The 17,746-nt window shown below is 36.7% G+C and overlaps 5 protein-coding genes across 7 annotated transcripts; 3 read left to right on the top strand and 2 right to left on the bottom strand.

Moving 5' to 3' along the window:
• The first annotated feature begins 511 nt into the window (after nt 1–511).
• Nucleotides 512–6,227, top strand: LOC6557381 (alanine--glyoxylate aminotransferase 2, mitochondrial). Of its 2 annotated transcripts, none has more exons than XM_001984900.2 (4): nt 512–711; nt 3,389–3,695; nt 3,758–4,835; nt 5,288–5,548. In XM_001984900.2, exons 1-4 carry the CDS (start codon nt 690–692, stop codon nt 5,390–5,392), a joined length of 1,512 nt encoding a protein of 503 aa, XP_001984936.1. In that variant the 5' UTR covers nt 512–689; the 3' UTR covers nt 5,393–5,548. The 2 variants fall into 2 exon arrangements, with proteins under 2 accessions (XP_001984936.1, XP_032599330.1); XM_032743439.2 differs by lacking the exon at nt 5,288–5,548 and adding an exon at nt 5,783–6,227 and having other exon boundaries at nt 533–711.
• On the bottom strand, nt 5,953–12,068 carry LOC6557373 (transmembrane protein 64). Its single transcript, XM_001984899.2, has 4 exons — nt 10,772–12,068; nt 8,268–8,391; nt 6,932–7,093; nt 5,953–6,546 (listed from the first exon to the last, which is right to left on the bottom strand). Exons 1-4 carry the CDS (start codon nt 11,518–11,520, stop codon nt 6,427–6,429), a joined length of 1,155 nt encoding a protein of 384 aa, XP_001984935.1. The 5' UTR covers nt 11,521–12,068; the 3' UTR covers nt 5,953–6,426.
• Nucleotides 12,069–12,142: 74 nt separating this feature from the next.
• LOC6557392 lies at nt 12,143–13,585 on the bottom strand. Its single transcript, XM_001984898.2, has 2 exons — nt 13,301–13,585; nt 12,143–13,237 (listed from the first exon to the last, which is right to left on the bottom strand). The coding sequence occupies exons 1-2, from the start codon at nt 13,498–13,500 to the stop codon at nt 12,304–12,306; spliced, it is 1,134 nt and encodes a 377-aa protein (XP_001984934.2). The 5' UTR covers nt 13,501–13,585; the 3' UTR covers nt 12,143–12,303.
• A 7-nt stretch (nt 13,586–13,592) lies between these two features.
• Nucleotides 13,593–14,569, top strand: LOC6557359 (group XIIB secretory phospholipase A2-like protein). Its single transcript, XM_001984897.2, has 2 exons — nt 13,593–14,016; nt 14,091–14,569. The coding sequence occupies exons 1-2, from the start codon at nt 13,761–13,763 to the stop codon at nt 14,525–14,527; spliced, it is 693 nt and encodes a 230-aa protein (XP_001984933.1). The 5' UTR covers nt 13,593–13,760; the 3' UTR covers nt 14,528–14,569.
• A 299-nt stretch (nt 14,570–14,868) lies between these two features.
• LOC6557368 (E3 ubiquitin-protein ligase NRDP1) lies at nt 14,869–16,673 on the top strand. Of its 2 annotated transcripts, none has more exons than XM_001984896.2 (5): nt 14,869–15,067; nt 15,144–15,286; nt 15,345–15,789; nt 16,257–16,422; nt 16,510–16,673. In XM_001984896.2, the coding sequence occupies exons 1-5, from the start codon at nt 14,978–14,980 to the stop codon at nt 16,611–16,613; spliced, it is 948 nt and encodes a 315-aa protein (XP_001984932.1). In that variant the 5' UTR covers nt 14,869–14,977; the 3' UTR covers nt 16,614–16,673. The 2 variants fall into 2 exon arrangements, with proteins under 2 accessions (XP_001984932.1, XP_043071613.1); XM_043215678.1 differs by having other exon boundaries at nt 14,908–15,067; nt 16,495–16,673.
• The last annotated feature ends 1,073 nt before the right edge of the window (nt 16,674–17,746 follow it).

The raw sequence follows: 17,746 nt of genomic DNA on the forward strand, positions 1-17,746 counted from the left end.
AAATCTTATAAAATAAAAAAAGAACAAAACAAACCGATATTCTGTGCACTTCTGTTCACAGTTTGTGCTTTCAATCACAGCAACAAAAAAGAAATGAAATAAAATAGTGAGATACAAAATTAAAATGTATTTTATTCGTGAACTATAATTTGGGCATACAAGTTTTGAATTCATTTTGATTTAAATAAAAGTTGGTTTTTTTAAGTTTATTCACAGTTGAAAAAATGAAATATAATTTCTTAAACATTTTAATAGTAAATATTAATTTTAAAACTTATTACAAATTTATTTATTTCATTTAAAAAGACTTGTGAAAATGGACTGACAGTGAGCATATTTTTCTCGATAACTGTAAAGTGCGTAAATGATAATCCACTAAGAGACCTTGGCATTGCTCTCCCTCTCTCTCTCTCTCTTTTTGAATTTCCAGCCGGTTCGGGATTGTTTACCATTCCAACGATCCGAGAAGCGAACCGCAACGATGCCGGGTTGCTGGATTTCAATTCAGTTGTGCATTTGACGTTGTTACGCGCGGACGGTTTTTCCATTTGATCCGTGTGAGATCGGCGGCCTTTTCAACTGTTCAAAATTGTATAAAAATCTAGCTTTAAATTAATCAGGAAGTGTGGTGTTAAAATCAAGTTTAATTTGCATACAGATCGGAAACCTATCGACTTAAAACAATCAATATGATGTCAAAGAAATTGTTTGGTGAGTGAATATGCTTTCTAATACAAATTATTTTTATATATAGATTTCTATAATTTTTTTTATATTTATACATTTGTTGTTTGCTCAAAGAAGAAGAAAATGAAACAGCATTTTTATATGTAAATATATATTTTGAAGGAAAACAAGACAATAAAAAGATAAACAGAAATGCGAATTATTTCGCTATATATTAAAACAAGTACATATTTTGATTAGTTCCAAAAGCTATGTATATTTTTACAACAATAATATATAAATGATTATGCACTTCACAAAATTTGTTTTGTCTTCAAATGTATTGCTTATCAGCAGCTAATAAAAATGAACTATCTTATCAATAAATACACAATTTTAATTTTTGTTGAGTACATCCTCAGAGCCAATATTTTATTATTACAGGAATTATTGCATATATTAAACTTATAACATTTTAATTTGAATGGAAAATTTCAAGAATTCATTTTAAGAAACTCCACAATCCAAGTGAAAGTTCTCGTACAGCTATTGCTTTATTAACACTCATTTCAATTCAACTTTAATAGAAATATTTGTCGACCTTCCTCACTTAAAAAAAACTGCGCACATAAATCGGGAACATGCTCATTGAGCCGCCTGCTGTATACCCTGCAATTTACTGATAAGCGTATAAGTTGACAATTTGATAGGTGCTTCTATTGATGTTGTTCGTGTGGGGCAGATAAGAGACAGATTATTTATTTTTAGAGTATTCTCGTTTAGGGGGGCATCTGCTTATCAGAGTTGACTTTTGCTTATCAGAGTTGAATTTTGATCCAATATTATTACCTGCGGAGGGGGATGATGAGCCATCACATCCGTGTTGCCGGGGGGTTCTTTGTAGTAAAAATAATCGCGTGTTCTTTTATTATACTCAAACAGGTGGCAACATAATCGTTGGTTGTATTTTTACTGTCTAGATAATTAATTTATTTATTGTTTAATGTTTGGTGATCCCATTTTATAATTTAAATATGTTTCTCGTTGGCTCCAATAAATAATTAAACAAAATATTTATGTTTTTAATCCGCTATATTTCGAACACAGACTTGAAGCCAGCGAAAAACACTTTTAATTAATTTAATTAATTAATTAGACTAAGAAACTCAAGAAATCATTTTTAAAAAAAAGTTGTAAAAGTAAAATTAAATTTAAAATGAAAATGAAAATGGGAAGTTTCAACCTTATTTAATAATTTGAATTATTTAAAAGTGAATAATTAAATTCGAATTTTTAAATGAATAAAGATATGGGTTTGGTCTTTGCAAATGTAAAACTTGAAGAATATTAAATGGTCGGCAATGGCAAAATATAATTTTTGCTTTCCGAATGAACACAGAAATCTGACTACTTTGAACTTTATATGAAAGTGTTATGTTAAATGTTAATTTATTTATGAAATGGAAAACAATTGGTTATGGAACTTGAACATGAACTGGCCAACCACAGATAGTTATATATAGACTGTATATAGATATTTATATGCGCATTAATCAACATTCAATTGACTCGAGTTACAACAACAACAATTGCAACAACAACGGAATCAAAATGAATGCAATTTCTCTACCAGTTTTGTTCTGCAACAAGCTCATTGAATATGCAAAATCGCGATCCTATTACGAAGATATTAGTCGTACCTCATTCACACACACACACCCAGGTAGACATATTGCAGTTTGGAAAATGCGACTTAACTCGATGCAACTCGATAAATAATAGAAGACAAATTTATTTGTGACATCTCAAACATTTCTTGGCGCTTGTCCAATTTATCAATTTGCATTTCACTTCTCTCATTTGTCTACTGAATGAACTTACAAGCCTAGTTTATATGTATATATACATTCATATATATCACGTGATTTGCATTACAATCTCAAAACACATAAAAACTAACTATTCTCACGTTTGACCTACATGAAAATATTACGTTCTTATCAATGAAATATTTGAATAAATTATAATATTTGCACAAAGCTTCTGTGATTGCTTTAGTTAAGTAAACTTTGTTCAAGGGGGTTTCTGGTTAGCAAGCCAGTATTATGTGCCTTCCTTAATATGATGGTCAAAATAATATAATAAAAATAATATATTATGAATTACGACAAGTGTGAAGAGAGTCGATATCTTAGGCTATTCTAACAATATTTTAGCTTCGAGAAAATTGTAATAACAAAGATAATTATAATAAGTAATATTACCATTTTTAAATTGTATGCATTTTTTTAATTAATTGTAATTGTAATTAAATTGAGTAATTCAAATTCAAATTTGTGCAATTTTGACTTTGTACTGAAAATAGATCAGTCATTTAAAAAAATATTCCTAAGCTGAAACGTTTACAGAAAACATTATTTAAAATTTCTACTTTATAATAAAATAAAGCTAGGCGTGATTATTTCATTACTCATATTTCAAGGGGTTATTTTTGTATAGTAAATATATTTCTGAATATATGTATTATTTATATTCTTGATGTTAAATTTCCAAAAAGTTCGACTATTGAAAAAGAATATATATCATTTTATTTAGCACAGCATTTTAGGATTCTTAAGATACATCTAAGTAAGGACTATAGAAATATCTGTAGATGTAGATATAGATATGGATGCAGATATTTAATTTAATTTAAACCATTCTCCATTGCCTTCCTTTGCAGCTAGCTCAGCGCGCCTGCTGATCCGCTCCAGCTCCACATTGCACTCAAAGGCAGCGCCGGCGATGATGTCGCAGCCGGCGTCCGAGATGCCCGAATGCAATCATCGTCCGGCTGCGTACAATGGTCCCAGCTACGAGCAGATACTGGCGACACGCAAGAACCATTTGACGCCCAATTTGGTATCGCACTTCAAGAAGCCGCTGGTCATCCATGCCGGCCACATGCAGTGGCTCTACGATCACGAGGGTCGTCGCTACCTGGACATGTTCGGTGGCATTGTTACCGTCTCCGTCGGCCACTGTCATCCGTAAGTAATCTCCGTTTCCATTTACCCGTTCCACATTCAACTGTGCACATTCTCTGGTGCAGTAAAGTAAATCAGGCGCTGACGGATCAGATCTCCCGATTATGGCACACGACCAACATCTATATGCATCCCAAGATTCATGAGTACGCGGAGCGTTTGACGGCCAAGTTCCCCGGCAATCTGAAGGCCGTGTGCTTTGTCAACTCCGGCTCGGAGGCAAACGATATGGCCATGCTGATGGCCCGTCTCCACACAGGCAATCAGGATATCCTGACCTTTCGCAATGCCTATCACGGCATGTCACCCTACACCATGGGTCTAACAGCGCACTCAACGTGGCGCTATCCACTGCCGGGCATCAACAATGGCATCGTTCACGTGATGAACCCAGATCCTTATCAGGGCATTTGGGGTGGTGCCGCTTGCCGGGATTCACCTGTGCAAACGACGCACAGCTGCAATTGTACCCCGGGCAGTTGTGAGGCGGGCAACGCATATTACAATGAGCTGGAGCAGACTTTTAAGTACTCGCTGCCACGTGGCAAAGTGGCCGCCATGTTTGCCGAGTCCATTCAGGGCGTGGGCGGCACAGTCCAGTACCCCAAAGGTTATCTGAAGCGGGCCGCTGACTTGGTTCGCGCCAATGGTGGACTCTTTGTGGCCGACGAGGTGCAGACGGGCTTTGGCCGTACTGGTGATCATTTCTGGGGCTTCGAGGGACACGACTATACACCGGATATTGTGACCATGGCGAAGGGCATTGGCAATGGCTTCCCACTGGCGGCGGTCGTCACAACGCCCGAGATTGCCGCCACGCTGGGATTGGCACTGCACTTCAATACGTACGGCGGCAATCCAATGGCCAGTGCTGTTGGCATTTCCGTGCTGGATATCATCGAGGAAGAGCAGCTGCAGCGCAACTCACTGGAGGTGGGCACCTATTTCCTCAAGTGCCTGGAGGAGTTGCAGAAGCGCTACGAACTGATTGGCGATGTGCGCGGCAAGGGTCTGATGATTGGCGTTGAGCTGGTGAACGATCGCGAGACGCGTGCTCCACTGGCCGCGCCACACATGCTGGACATTTGGGAGACGTGCAAGGATTTGGGTGTGCTCTTTGGCCGTGGTGGACTCCATGGAAATGTAAGTCTTACAAGCGATCTGGCAACGCTGCCGACTGATCTGCTTTCAATTTTCATCTTTTTGCGCTTCGAATTGCGTAACGTTTATTTACAAATATTTTATTTAGCTTTTTCATAAGTCCAGCACTGCTTTATATATATTTATACATGCATGTTAAGTTGGCTGCAGCCAATTGCAACTGTTTTAATTGTTCATCATCTCTTGTAACGTTTATTTCCCAACATTTCACATACCTTTTTTCGCACATCTGGCAACGCCAGAATATTATTTATATGCGCATGTTAAGCAGAACTTTTGTAAATGCCATGTTTCATCATCTTGTGGGCTTCTTAATGTGTTGCATTTGATTCCAATTCCAATTCCCACTTAGCTTCCTTTTGTTGTATTTCTGTGTTTTTCCCTTCTTTTCATGCATCTCCTTATCGACTGTTGTTCGCACACTCTTTTTGCAGGTTCTACGCATTAAGCCGCCCATGTGCATTAATCGGGCGGATGCCAAGTTTGCCGTGGATGTTCTCGGATGTGCCATAGCGAATACATTGGCCAAGCAAAAATAAAGATCGAAAAAATATAATTGGCAATTAACTTCAAAATGCCATATGAATATGCATTTATAGAATAACCATCTACCTCTTTATATGCAATAAAATCAACTGTTAAAGACTTGTCTACCTAAAATCCATAAAATTGATTAAAGGAAAGTTTTTCGTTCAGTTTTTATATTTTTTTTTACCCCAAGGTTCGTTTCCATCTCCTCCCTATATACTATAACTTATATCCACAGCATATTTTAAGTACCATGATCTAATATCTAAACACTTGTGGGTTTTTTTCTAACTCATATTCATTCGCAAGTTTCCTAACTACAAGTACGTATAATATCGTAGTTATTCTCATGATTTTCCTCAAGTATCTTTAGTTTAATTAATTTCTCTCTATTTATATAGGTGCTGAGCTTTCGACCACCATTGTGCATCAGTTATGAGGATGTGGAATTTACACTGAGTATTTTAGAAACAGTCTTCGAGCAACACATGAGTAAAAGGCCACGCAGCTGGAGAGATACAACTGCTTATTCACATTCGACATTCGATAGAACATAAACAAATTAATGGAATTTAATATTTAAATAATATAATATTTATTACTTAAAACTAGTTTAATATAATTGAGCACAATGTCGGAGTTTAGGGAGCACAGTTCGAATTAAAGAGCAGACTGTGAGCATTTTACATTCCAAATGCCACTGAGCGAGGCATTAAAACTTATATGTAATATTTATAAATATGTAATTGTATAATTTATATATTGTATATAGATATATTTTAGGCACAGCATTTTCATTAAAGAGAGTTCTCGTTCGATTTTGTTAAGTTGCTTAACTCTTACAAATATTTGCGAAAGTTTCTTTCCTATTTATTTTCTTTTTTGGTATATTTTCTCATTTCTACTATTACTTACTAAACTACGAATTAAATAATTTAATTATTAGGTCATAAAATATTCAACATAATTCCTATTCGAATTAACAGACAGCAGCATCAACAACAGCTGCCAGTTGGGGGCAGGGCGATGCTTGAATCTCCGCCTGCTAAACTTGGATATCAATGGGTTTGCCATCATTGCTGTAGTCCGATTCAAGCAACGTTTCCGACAGCTCCTTGCGTGCCTTCTGAACCACCCAAAACATTAGCGCAGCGCCACAAATGACCTAAAATGTAAATATAAAAAGTTATTAATAATAAATATAAGATTGTAGCCTACTTTTAGGCAGACAAAATAATTAACTGAAATGTAAAATTTTAGCATGAATTTTGTTCGCAAATTTTAAATGCAGAATTATGCAGAGGTAAGAATAAAATGTGTATTTTATTTCGTGACGAGCATTTAAAGTTTAAACAGAATTTAAGGGGAGAAGAAAACAAAACACGGAAAAAGCCATGAAAAATTGTAAAACTTAATTAATCACGCAACCAAACCGGAAGAGAAGTTCTCCTTGTGCTAGGCAGAAAAATCAATAATCCAGCTGCACAATACTTAAACAAGCTAAGCCCAGTAAGAATATATATAACACTATAAATCTAGTTAAAGCTCACCTCAACCACAAAGCTAATGTAGCCAGTCAGTTTGGTATCATGGTCATTGAGCACCTCGTGCATGGAGCGCAGCGTCGACCCCAGATAAACATTTATCGTTTGGGCAGGCAGCAGACCCAGGAATGTAGCCAAATGATAATCCCGGGCTTTGATTGTGCTAATCTGAAAAAATATATATTCAAAAATCAGTGACTAGCGTCTAAGCAAGAAAAATAACAATAAATAATAATACAAAAAAGAAAAAAGTGAAAAATTTAATAATCTAGATTCGAAATACAACCAAAGAGAAGTTTTACATTCTCTCAATATATATGCCGATTTATATTTAAACTGTCAGTGATTGCTATTATTTTAGTCATTTAAATTTTGACAATGAAATGAAGCAAACCTTTAACAAAATATAATTTTAGTGCAATCGATCATTTACTTATATTATTTGTATAATTTGTAAAGTAATTTATAAAGCTATTTTGGGTAATTATAGGTAGGAGGGAATTAATGAGAAAACAAAAATAAACAAACAATTTCTACGAACTACAAATTTATGGCATAAGAAAATAAATAAAAATATTTAGTCTACCTAAAAACTGAATGAACTTTGTTGTGTAAATCGAAATTTTGCGCTGTTCAGTTGAGGTTATTGTGTTTACTTTTATTTACTTTATATATTAAACTGTTTTTTGATGGTGTTGAAAACCAGTTTTCAGCAAATTCAAGTTCAATTGCACGTTAGCCTGCGATGTTTGTTTATTTTATTAATAAAATTGCGCTAATAACTATGACTAATGTCAAACTGTAAACGGTGAGTGTTTTCTAACTCGACACGTTGCATTTACATCTAGATGTATATATAAAAGTATAAGCATATAGCCACAATTTAAGCAACTGAACAAACTCCCAAAGCTGTCGTATTTTCTGAATACACATTCGAAATAATAAGACAATTGAATAACTGAATAAATACACATATGTATGCCTCATACAAATGCAAACAGTCGCTTGTCTATACTAACTGTGGCCATGCGAGAATATATATTCTATATATGCATATTGTACATATGTATATATAGAGTGTAGTATGTGTAGAGTACATAGTATAGACAAATGTCTACAGTCAATCCCCCGGACTGATAGTCGCAAAACAAAACACATTCAACTGCAAGTTGTAAACACAGAGAGAATACAAATTTCAATTTTCGAAGAGTTCAACAAACGGAAGCGCAACAATTGCAGGGATAAATGGATACCTAAGATGCAATGCAAACCTGGCAATGTACAAAATGTATATAGGCATATAGTTACAAAGATTACATTTAAATATGTTTAACTGACTTACTCCAAAGATGGCATTCTGCAGTCCAAATGGAATTGGCGTCAGTCTCGTGAAAAGCACCACCCGAAACGCCTTGGGCCCAGATATAACACGCAATATCGCTCGTCCAGTCTCATTTTTGATCAATCTGAAAATAGCATCCGACAGATATAAAACAATTGGCATAAATAAGAAGAAAAAAACAACAAAAACATAAACAGTTTGTGTTCGGTATGCCAAAAACTAAATAAGCTTGCATATATTAAGCCATTAAATATATAACTTAATCAAAAGTATTAGAAAAACGTTTGACTATAGAATATTATTAAGTTTAATTTAAGCATGCTGCAACAAACAAACTGGTCAAAAAAGCATGACAAAAAACGCAATAAGCTGTTTTTTATACCAGACCTGCGTCAATATTTAATAACCAGAACCATATTTTAAACTAGTTTTGAAATGCAACTGAAACCGGTTTCAATTTAATTTCACTTCATGACAATTGGCAGCAAGTTGAGTCCGGAATACGTACAACAACTTGAAATACTTTCTTCCAAGTTTAATTGATTTTATATAGATATATTTAATCAAATAAAATATACTTATCATTACGCTTGACTGTGTAAGAGACCCTCGAATTTACAGCGTACTTCTCGATTATATAAATACGTGTTTGTTTATACAGATAATCACTTTTCAATTAATTATGAAAATTATTCATCAATTAACTGCTGAAGGCACTCAGTAAACGAGTTTAGCACCCCAAAGCTCAACTGGCTATATCCAAATTTGAATATTTAGGTGCTATTTGTCCGATTTGATTTGCAGACAGTTTCAGTTACCTCAACTATCAATTAACTGTTGATAACGTGTTGAGGGCAATCATTATAATTTATTATAATTGGCTGAGACGGGAAACCCGCCCAAGAAATTCTCATTCATAAAACGAGTGAAAACTCAACTCATAAATAATTATCCTTCTATTTCGGTATTTATAGAGCGACTAGGAGATACCCTTTATTTATTGTCTGCTACACAATTATTGTATTAATTGATCAATAATCATTTTGCCATTGTTTCCATTGTTTGTATGTTGCAGCAAACGAAATACACAAAGTGGTTCCTATTTATAACTATTAATATTGGCTGATAAGTAAATTGAACCATTGAACAATGGCCTGAGGTAGCTATTAGATGGAAGTCATTTTAATGGAAAATGTTTATGATTTGATAACAAAAATATAATGTCTCGTAACGATTTTAGTGCACATTCGAAAATTAAATTAAGTGAATTAAAACTAAATAATTTTAAAGTTTATTTAGCTGGGTTAAGGGCCGAATAATGCTTAATTTTACAAATGTTATCAATTTTATTACACACTGATTCAAAAAGTGAAAGAGAGTATATGCAGTTGAATAAATCCTCCTCGGCAACGCCTTGCAATCAATAATGGTTTAATGAAATAATGTCGTTCAATGATGGCGATTTAGCCTTGAAACCAACAAGGTTCTAAATAGTTAATACTTTGTTTAACAACATTTGGAATGTTAAAGCACCCTGGAAACATTTTTTTTATATAAAAACTTTTACACAGACACACCACATGGGTTTAACACATCGATTTTTAATGCCTGCTAATTTCAAACAACAAAATGAAAGTCTAAAATAATATTATTTGACTATGGTATTTGTTGCCTTATCTCACAAAGCCTCTTATCACACTGCACAAGCCCACAAGCAAAACTCTAAACCAATTTTAAAATAAATGAATGACGTATCTGCATCGGTTCTGTTGAAATAGAATAACACGTTTAAAGACAACTCACATCCGGCAGTCGCTCAACTTCAACGCTATCGTTGATGTGAATGAAAGAGATTTGGGAATGCGGAGAATCCCAGGGAATTCCGGGAAGGCCCTAAGGCATTTGTTGGGTATAAATATTTTGGAACTATTTCTAAAGTGCGAGTAAAACAGTATTCTGCAAGTTGAATAGCTAACCTAGGCCAACAAAACTGTGGCAGAGGTGTATTTCTATATCAGTATATAATGCATACTTCACGCCCTAAACATATTCATTCCTCTCTTTTTTTTTGTATTCAATCATTTTCAATTAGAATTACTAAATGCATTCCACGCAATCATTTTAATATTGACATTTTCTAAATCAGTATTTCTAAATGTATTTCACGGCCTAAATATATTTATTCCTCATTTCTTTTTTTTCAATGATTTTAAGCTGATATTAAACTTGACATTTTCTGGAATCCTTAGCTTAAATAAATAAATAATTAATTCCAACACAACTTAAAACAGCTTGAATACAAAATATCAACACTAAATGAACTCCTATAAATTAAGATCTTTAAATGCTGCTTTTTGTATTCCGTCCCATTTATATATATATAAATTGTGTACGGGTTATTAGGCAATGAATTATAAATTATATATATATACATATATATTTATAATTCATTGCCTAATGACCCGTATACAATTTTTTGCAGTTAGCAATCATTTGTTACTCACTTGTGGACTGCGATGCGATGCCGGCAGCTTCGTATTGTTGCATGGGCAATGGCAATGCCCACATTTGCGCCAAGTATTACCGTTAGCCAGCCTCGCCAGCAGCCGAAGAGGTAACCGGCAGTTATCAGCAACACCAGATAGCCGACGACAATGGGGAAGCTGACGACCGTGAAGAGTGCCATGAATATGACAAAGGTCAACCAGGCATTCTGCGTCTCGATCCAGAATAACAGCTCCTTAGCATAGTTGCGCGTCAAATAGCCAACGACGAGGAGCAGTCCAATCAGGCAAATGGGCACCAAATAGTTGAGATAACAGTTGCGCATCAGAAACGCCTGCGTTCTCATCAGCGAGCAGGTGTTGCGTCGCTGCTGCGATGGTAAGCGATGAAGATTGCTGTTTCGCCTGCTGCTGCTGGGATTTATGAGAAACGCATCACATTCGCTGCTCTCCTCTATCGCATTGGCAATCGCACCCATATTGTTGCTGCTCGTTGGCTGCTTGGCAGAGGAGCACTCTGTGGCGGCACTTTCCAGTTCACAGTTACTGTTCGCTTCCAGTGGAAAACGGGTGCTTGTGCCGCTGTAGCTGTTGCTCTTGATCAGTTGTGGTGCGGTCAAGGCGATTTCCAATGTGGTGTCATCCATAATGGGCTTTTGATATTTGTACATGTGTATAATGTTGCTAGCATAACTGTAGTTATTGTTGTTGTTGTTGCTCACTGGCAGCAGTGTTGCGGAGGCGCTCATTTTGGGTGCTTGAAATGTGCCCAAATATTTTAACACTTACAGTTATTCTGTGTACACATTCACACACACTCTCCCTCTTCTTTCACTTTGGCGGCTTATTGCCACTTTGGTTTTCTCTTTCACTTTGACTGCATGGTGTTTGTTTAGCAGCTGTCATTCGTAAAAGTTTCACTTTTTTTACTTGCCAAACTGCACTCCTCGCTATATAAGGAATATATATGTTATAAAAAAATAAAGTAGGCCGCAGCGAACAGGAAGCTGCTATATTTTAAAACACACACAAACAGCGCACTGATTTGATCTACTTCAATAATAATTTTCGTTTTAGTTGACTTAATTAAATTAACTAACTCATAAATAATAGTGACAGACTTTGGCAATTTCCTTTTTCTTTAATTTATATGCACTTGCAGTGCTTGAGAGGTCAAACGAAGAATTTAAAGGTTTATTTACAAATTGTTTTCAATATTACGAACTTGTTTATAACAAATGCGCAACGCGCCACAATGTCCAACACATCCGCGCACGATGAAACGTGAAAGCAAACTAAAACCTGCAGTGTGACCACAATTCAGAAATACCAAAACAACGCACTGTCAAAACAAACCAGAAAAGGTGTGCTTGGCTTGGTCGAACTTTTCATACTCTTTATCTTTATCTTAATATTCATATGGCATATTAATTTCAACAATTGAAAACGGAAAAATGCAGTTACAATTTCCGACTATATAACAGGTAAATTATATATTTATATTATTAATTTATTTTATAAGCATGTTTTTCTCATTCTAGATCCTGATCGATGGGCAGCTTTTTGGAGTTGCGCGACACGCATTCAATACTCGCTGGATCCTGCAGCAGCACCAGACGTACAAAGGCCAAATTCAGGAGGAATGCCTGGCTGAGCATCTCTCGCTGATAGCGCTCCATCCTGGAGTACATTGAACGTAAATCTGATGGAAACTGCACTTCTTTACATAAATTAATCTGCTCCTTGTCCTCCTCAACTGATTGCTCCTCCATATTGTAATAGGTGCGCATCATGCCAAGAATTGTATCCTCCGAAGAGACACGTTCGGTGCCCACCAGATGATTGAAAAGACGAGCCGTAAGAAAGCGACGCAAATAAAAGAGACTTGTTTTCGTCTCGCCGGGAATAGAGCGCGCCATGAGCGCATAGCTAAGCATGGCGGTAAACTGAGCCTTCTGGATGTTCACATTCTGTTGATCGATGCTGCCCGGATTGCTACTGGCCTGTGCCATTTGAGGATTCTCCAGAACATAACAGTCCGCCTCGGGTATCTGATGCGCCACATAGAGACAGCGACGCACCAACTCGACCAGATGCAGTTTCTTATCATTGACCTCGTGGTGCTGCCAGTGGCTGAGTACACAAGGAGCATATTTCGTATCGGGCAGCTCCAGGCGTGCCCAACTAACACTGGTCACTCCAATGCGCACTCCAACGCTCGACTGTATGCCCTGACGCTGCTGTTCATCCAATGGTGGCGTTATAAACGGTGCCGTGCGCGCAGCCTTTTGATTTTTATTGCTGTTCTGGCGACTGGATGCGGGCTCGAGCAGACTCTTATAGAACTTGGTTGCCGCCTTTAGTCCGAAGCCCTCAACATAAAGTATATCGTCAAGCTGACGCAGTGGTCCATTTCGTGCCTTCCAATTGTTTAGCTTGCTTACGCGCGCCTTTGTTATGTCATAACTGCAAAGCATTCATACTTAATAAGGGAAACTTTGTTTAATTTTAAAATTGCTCGATAAAAACTTTAGCAGTTGTTCAGCACTGTTCTCGTTGATGGCGTCCAGGATGCGATTTTGCTGATCTTCTGTATAACGCGGCAACTGCACAGATTGCTCTCCATCGTTTAGAGGCGCTGCTGGCAACTGATTGGATATCTGGCGCACATAGTTTGCTGATAAGGCAAACAGAGCACGTTTTATGTTAAACGAAGTTAACATGTTCATTTAAAATCGCAAGTCTCAAGAAATTACGCAAAGTTTGTTATTATTAGTGGCATCAGTGTGACCATGCTTAAGGACAGCTGAAATGCCATTGACATGAACAGCTGATCGCAGCAGTTAAACACACAGCTGATTGTGCAGAGCACAGCATCTAAAATATCCAAAGAGTTGCATCAAAGCAGGATCAGTATTAGTATTAGTAAACACGCAGAACGGGCAGCACGTAAAACACTCATCACAAGAAATAATTAGTCTAAATAGGCATGCAGTTCTCCTGGATGAAGCTGGCTATTTATTTGCTAACATTTCTAACATACGCATATTCTGGCTACGGGTCCAGCACAATTGTCCATCTACGCGATGCCATCATCGCTGCCGAGGCAATTTTCGGTGACGTTTTCAAGAATTTCATCACAATTGTGCGTAAATTTCGCACAGTTCACGAAGTCTTCGATGCAGCCGTCGAAGAGAACTGTGTGTTTCAGTGCCCGACGCCGCCAGAAAGCGGAGGAGGCACGGGTAAGTCCACCTGACGCAAATATACATTATGTAAATGAGAACCTTAAACTGACGTGTATTTTTTTATTTTACAGCACCGCGCGCCGTACAGAATAAATTCTATGTGCCGACAGCTGATGGCTGCGGTTCCCTGGGACTGCGAATCAGTACAGATTATCTCCCCGCCGCCGAGATGGAAACTTGCTGCAATGCGCACGACATTTGCTACGACACCTGCAACAGTGATAAGGAACTCTGCGATCTGGATTTCAAGCGGTGTTTATATCGATACTGCGACAGCTATGAGAAATCAATTGCCAGCGATTTGATGACCAAGGGCTGCAAGGCTGCAGCAAAGATGCTCTTCACGGGCACATTGACACTGGGCTGTAAATCTTATTTGGATTCGCAACAGCGTTCGTGCTATTGTGCGCCCAGCAAATCAACCAATTTCAATGGCAATAAGTATGCAAATAGCAAGGAAAAACAACAGCGTCAGAAGTATGGCTGGAAGGATCGTAACGAAATTTAACACTTGCTGGGAATAATTAAAAAAATTTATATTTTTATGTTATTTGTTGTCGTTTGTACACGTTTCATGTTAGGTTTTAGTTGTGGTAATACTTTTCTAACAACTGACGAATTTTTCTAACTTTATACCAAGCAGGCAACACATTTACCCAAGTGTCGTTTTAATTTATTATAAAAATTGTATAAATTGTAAGAACAAGTTTTTTAAATTTGCCTCGCACAATATATATCGAATTAGGCTAAGCTATCGATATCTTAGAACGAAATACAAACTATAATCGTGAATCGAAGATTTGATATTTCTGATATTTTCCAGCACTATGCTCTCACATTGAGCGCATTAGCCAGCACTAAAACAACACAAGCGCAGCAAAAAAAAAAAGATTTTGCAATTTTTATTAGTTTCTACACAATATATTTTAATGTAGATTTAAACAAAACATCGTGTACAATGGGATATGATGTCAATCGCTTTCAAGGCGAAGTGGACGAGGAGCTAACATGTCCCATATGTTCCGGTGTGCTAGAGGATCCGCTGCAGGTTGGACAACACCAACAAAAAAGCAAACCAACTTAAACAATTTTCATTTCGAGCTTGCAACTATTTGTAATTACAGGCGGTTATGTGTGAGCACGCCTTCTGTCGTGGCTGTATAAATGAGTGGTTAACACGCCAGCCAACATGTCCAGTCGATCGCAACGCATTAACAACGGCCAATTTGCGAGCTGTGCCGCGCATATTGCGCAACTTGTTATCCAGGTAAAAAGTCCACCAACACAAAGCACTTTCGAAATGTATTAAATTACTTATTTAATAGACTTTCCATAACCTGTGACAATGCGCCCTATGGCTGCACAGCTGTACTTAAGCTGGATGCATACAATTCGCACTTGGAGGAGTGCGTGCATAATCCGAAACGGCCGTTTCCCTGTGAGAAAGGCTGTGGCTTTGACATACCTAAGGATGAGCTGAAGGATCACAATTGTGTGCGTGAGCTGCGCACACTAATCGTTAAACAAACGGAGCAAATGAATCAAATGAAAACGGAGTTAGTTGACGAACAGCTGACCATCAATGAGCTGAAGCGTGAATTGCAGCTCTTCAAAGATTTTATGCGTGCGATGCGCGTGTCAAATCCGGCAATGCGCGCCATTGCCGATCAAATGGAGCGCGACGAGGTGATACGCTGGAGCAGCGCTTTGGCCAGAGCGCGTGTCACACGCTGGGGCGGCATGATCTCTACACCCGACGATGCCCTACAGGTAAGCACACAAAACTGGCATATAAAATTGTAATACAAATAATAGCATCACTCTCACAAGAAATGATTGAACTTTATTAATGATTAATTTATTGAATTTAATCAAAATTAAAATTAAATAACTTAATTTGATAAAAAGACAGAAAAGTAAAAAGAAAATCTAATAATAGCTGCATTTTTCAAATAAGAAATAAAAAAACGATTTCTTGCAAGTCCTTAAGTGGTGCTATTATTTTTTTCTTTACTTTTAGACACTTTTCCTTTCAAATGATTGAACTATATACATGTATATTGAAATGAATTCCAGTAGCAGTACTAACTTTAATTAATAGGGCGAATACTAACCAATAGATTAAAATTGACCATTTGACAAAACTAAACTTTGCACAACTAATGGTTTTGTTTTTATTTGTAAGATAAAATGTTCGCAACTGTATGTAAAAAATATATATTTTTAATTTTCCTCAGCTGATGATCAAGCGCGCCCTGTCCGAGTCTGGTTGCCCGCCACACATACTGGATAGTTTAATGGAGAACTGCCACGAGCGGAGATGGCCCCGGGGACTCAGTTCGCTTGAGACGCGACAGAATAATCGTCGCATCTACGACAATTATGTTTGCCGACGCATACCAGGTGAGTTGTCTGCTGAAATGCAACATCATCATTATTATCATCATCATCGTCATCATCACTGACTGATTAAAGGCTTTGTTGTTGCAGGCAAACAGGCGGTGCTTGTGCTGAGCTGTGACAATGTGCACATGACTGAGGATGTTATGGTCGAGCCGGGCCTGGTTATGATCTTTGCGCATGGCATCGAATAGGCATCTCTAATACATTCAACTATAATTAGTAACTAAATACTAAATGTATATCAAACAGTGCTCAGTTTTGTTGTTTCCTTGACCTAATGCATAAGTTAAATCTTAAAACACACACATACACACATTTCTCATAATTTTCATTGTAGCATTAAGATTAATTCGCAAACAATTTCAAAACTAAACAAAAAAGAAAAAGAAAACCATTCAAGCGCCTCACCACGACTCTCAAGTTGTAGCAAAGAAATTTAAATACAATTATGTTTCTACATATATAAACACATTATTGTTTTTGGTGCATATTCCATTTACACATTTACGCACGCACACACACATGAAAACACACACACATTAAGCGAATATAAAATATTTTTATAAAATTAAGCGATCTCAGCAAGCAAATTTTGTTATTGTTCACTTAGATTCGCTCGATGCATAGAATTTGTGTCTCTTAATTAATTGTGTCTTTTATTTAAGAAAACTTAAAAACATTTACTTAATGTGTAATTAAATTAAAAGAAATTTAAAAAACAATAAAATGATTGAAATTTGTAGTTTGTTTATTAAATGAATATCAACGAAGTTTTTAAGGTAATATTTAACAAAACTAAGGTACTCTAAAATAAAAAATAAATAAAATAAATACACTCATATAAAGCTTTTAAATATTTCATAATAATAACAAATCGAAATAGTTAAGAAACCCATACACAAAAATGAGTAAGCATTTGTCTCGCTGATAACAGGTAAACAGTAATCAGTCCAATTAGTATGTGATTTGTTTTCGAGCAGTTGATAAGACTTAATCAACTCACACACACATACACAAACAAACAGTATTTAAAGCTTGAAATCTCGTCTGAACAGCTGCGCAATCGCATTCAAAAGTTCACTGGGTTGCACCAATAAAACTTTCCGTCACCGGCAACCCACACGAAAGCACATACACTCACAAACACACAGACACAAACGACAAGCAAAAGTTCTGGGCATCATCTGTTCCCGAAAAGGAAATTGAAAATGAGCGACTCTACCAAAAACAATACTAACGATATCAAACTAGTTCCTGCATGAGCTTTCAGCAAACGAAAACCGGTTACGGCTTTTGGAGACTTGTTTTTTTAATATTTTTTTTT

Source organism: Drosophila grimshawi, unplaced genomic scaffold (genome assembly GCF_018153295.1).
Source record: "Drosophila grimshawi isolate 15287-2541.00 unplaced genomic scaffold, ASM1815329v1 contig_44, whole genome shotgun sequence".
Classification (NCBI taxonomy): domain Eukaryota; kingdom Metazoa; phylum Arthropoda; class Insecta; order Diptera; family Drosophilidae; genus Drosophila; species Drosophila grimshawi.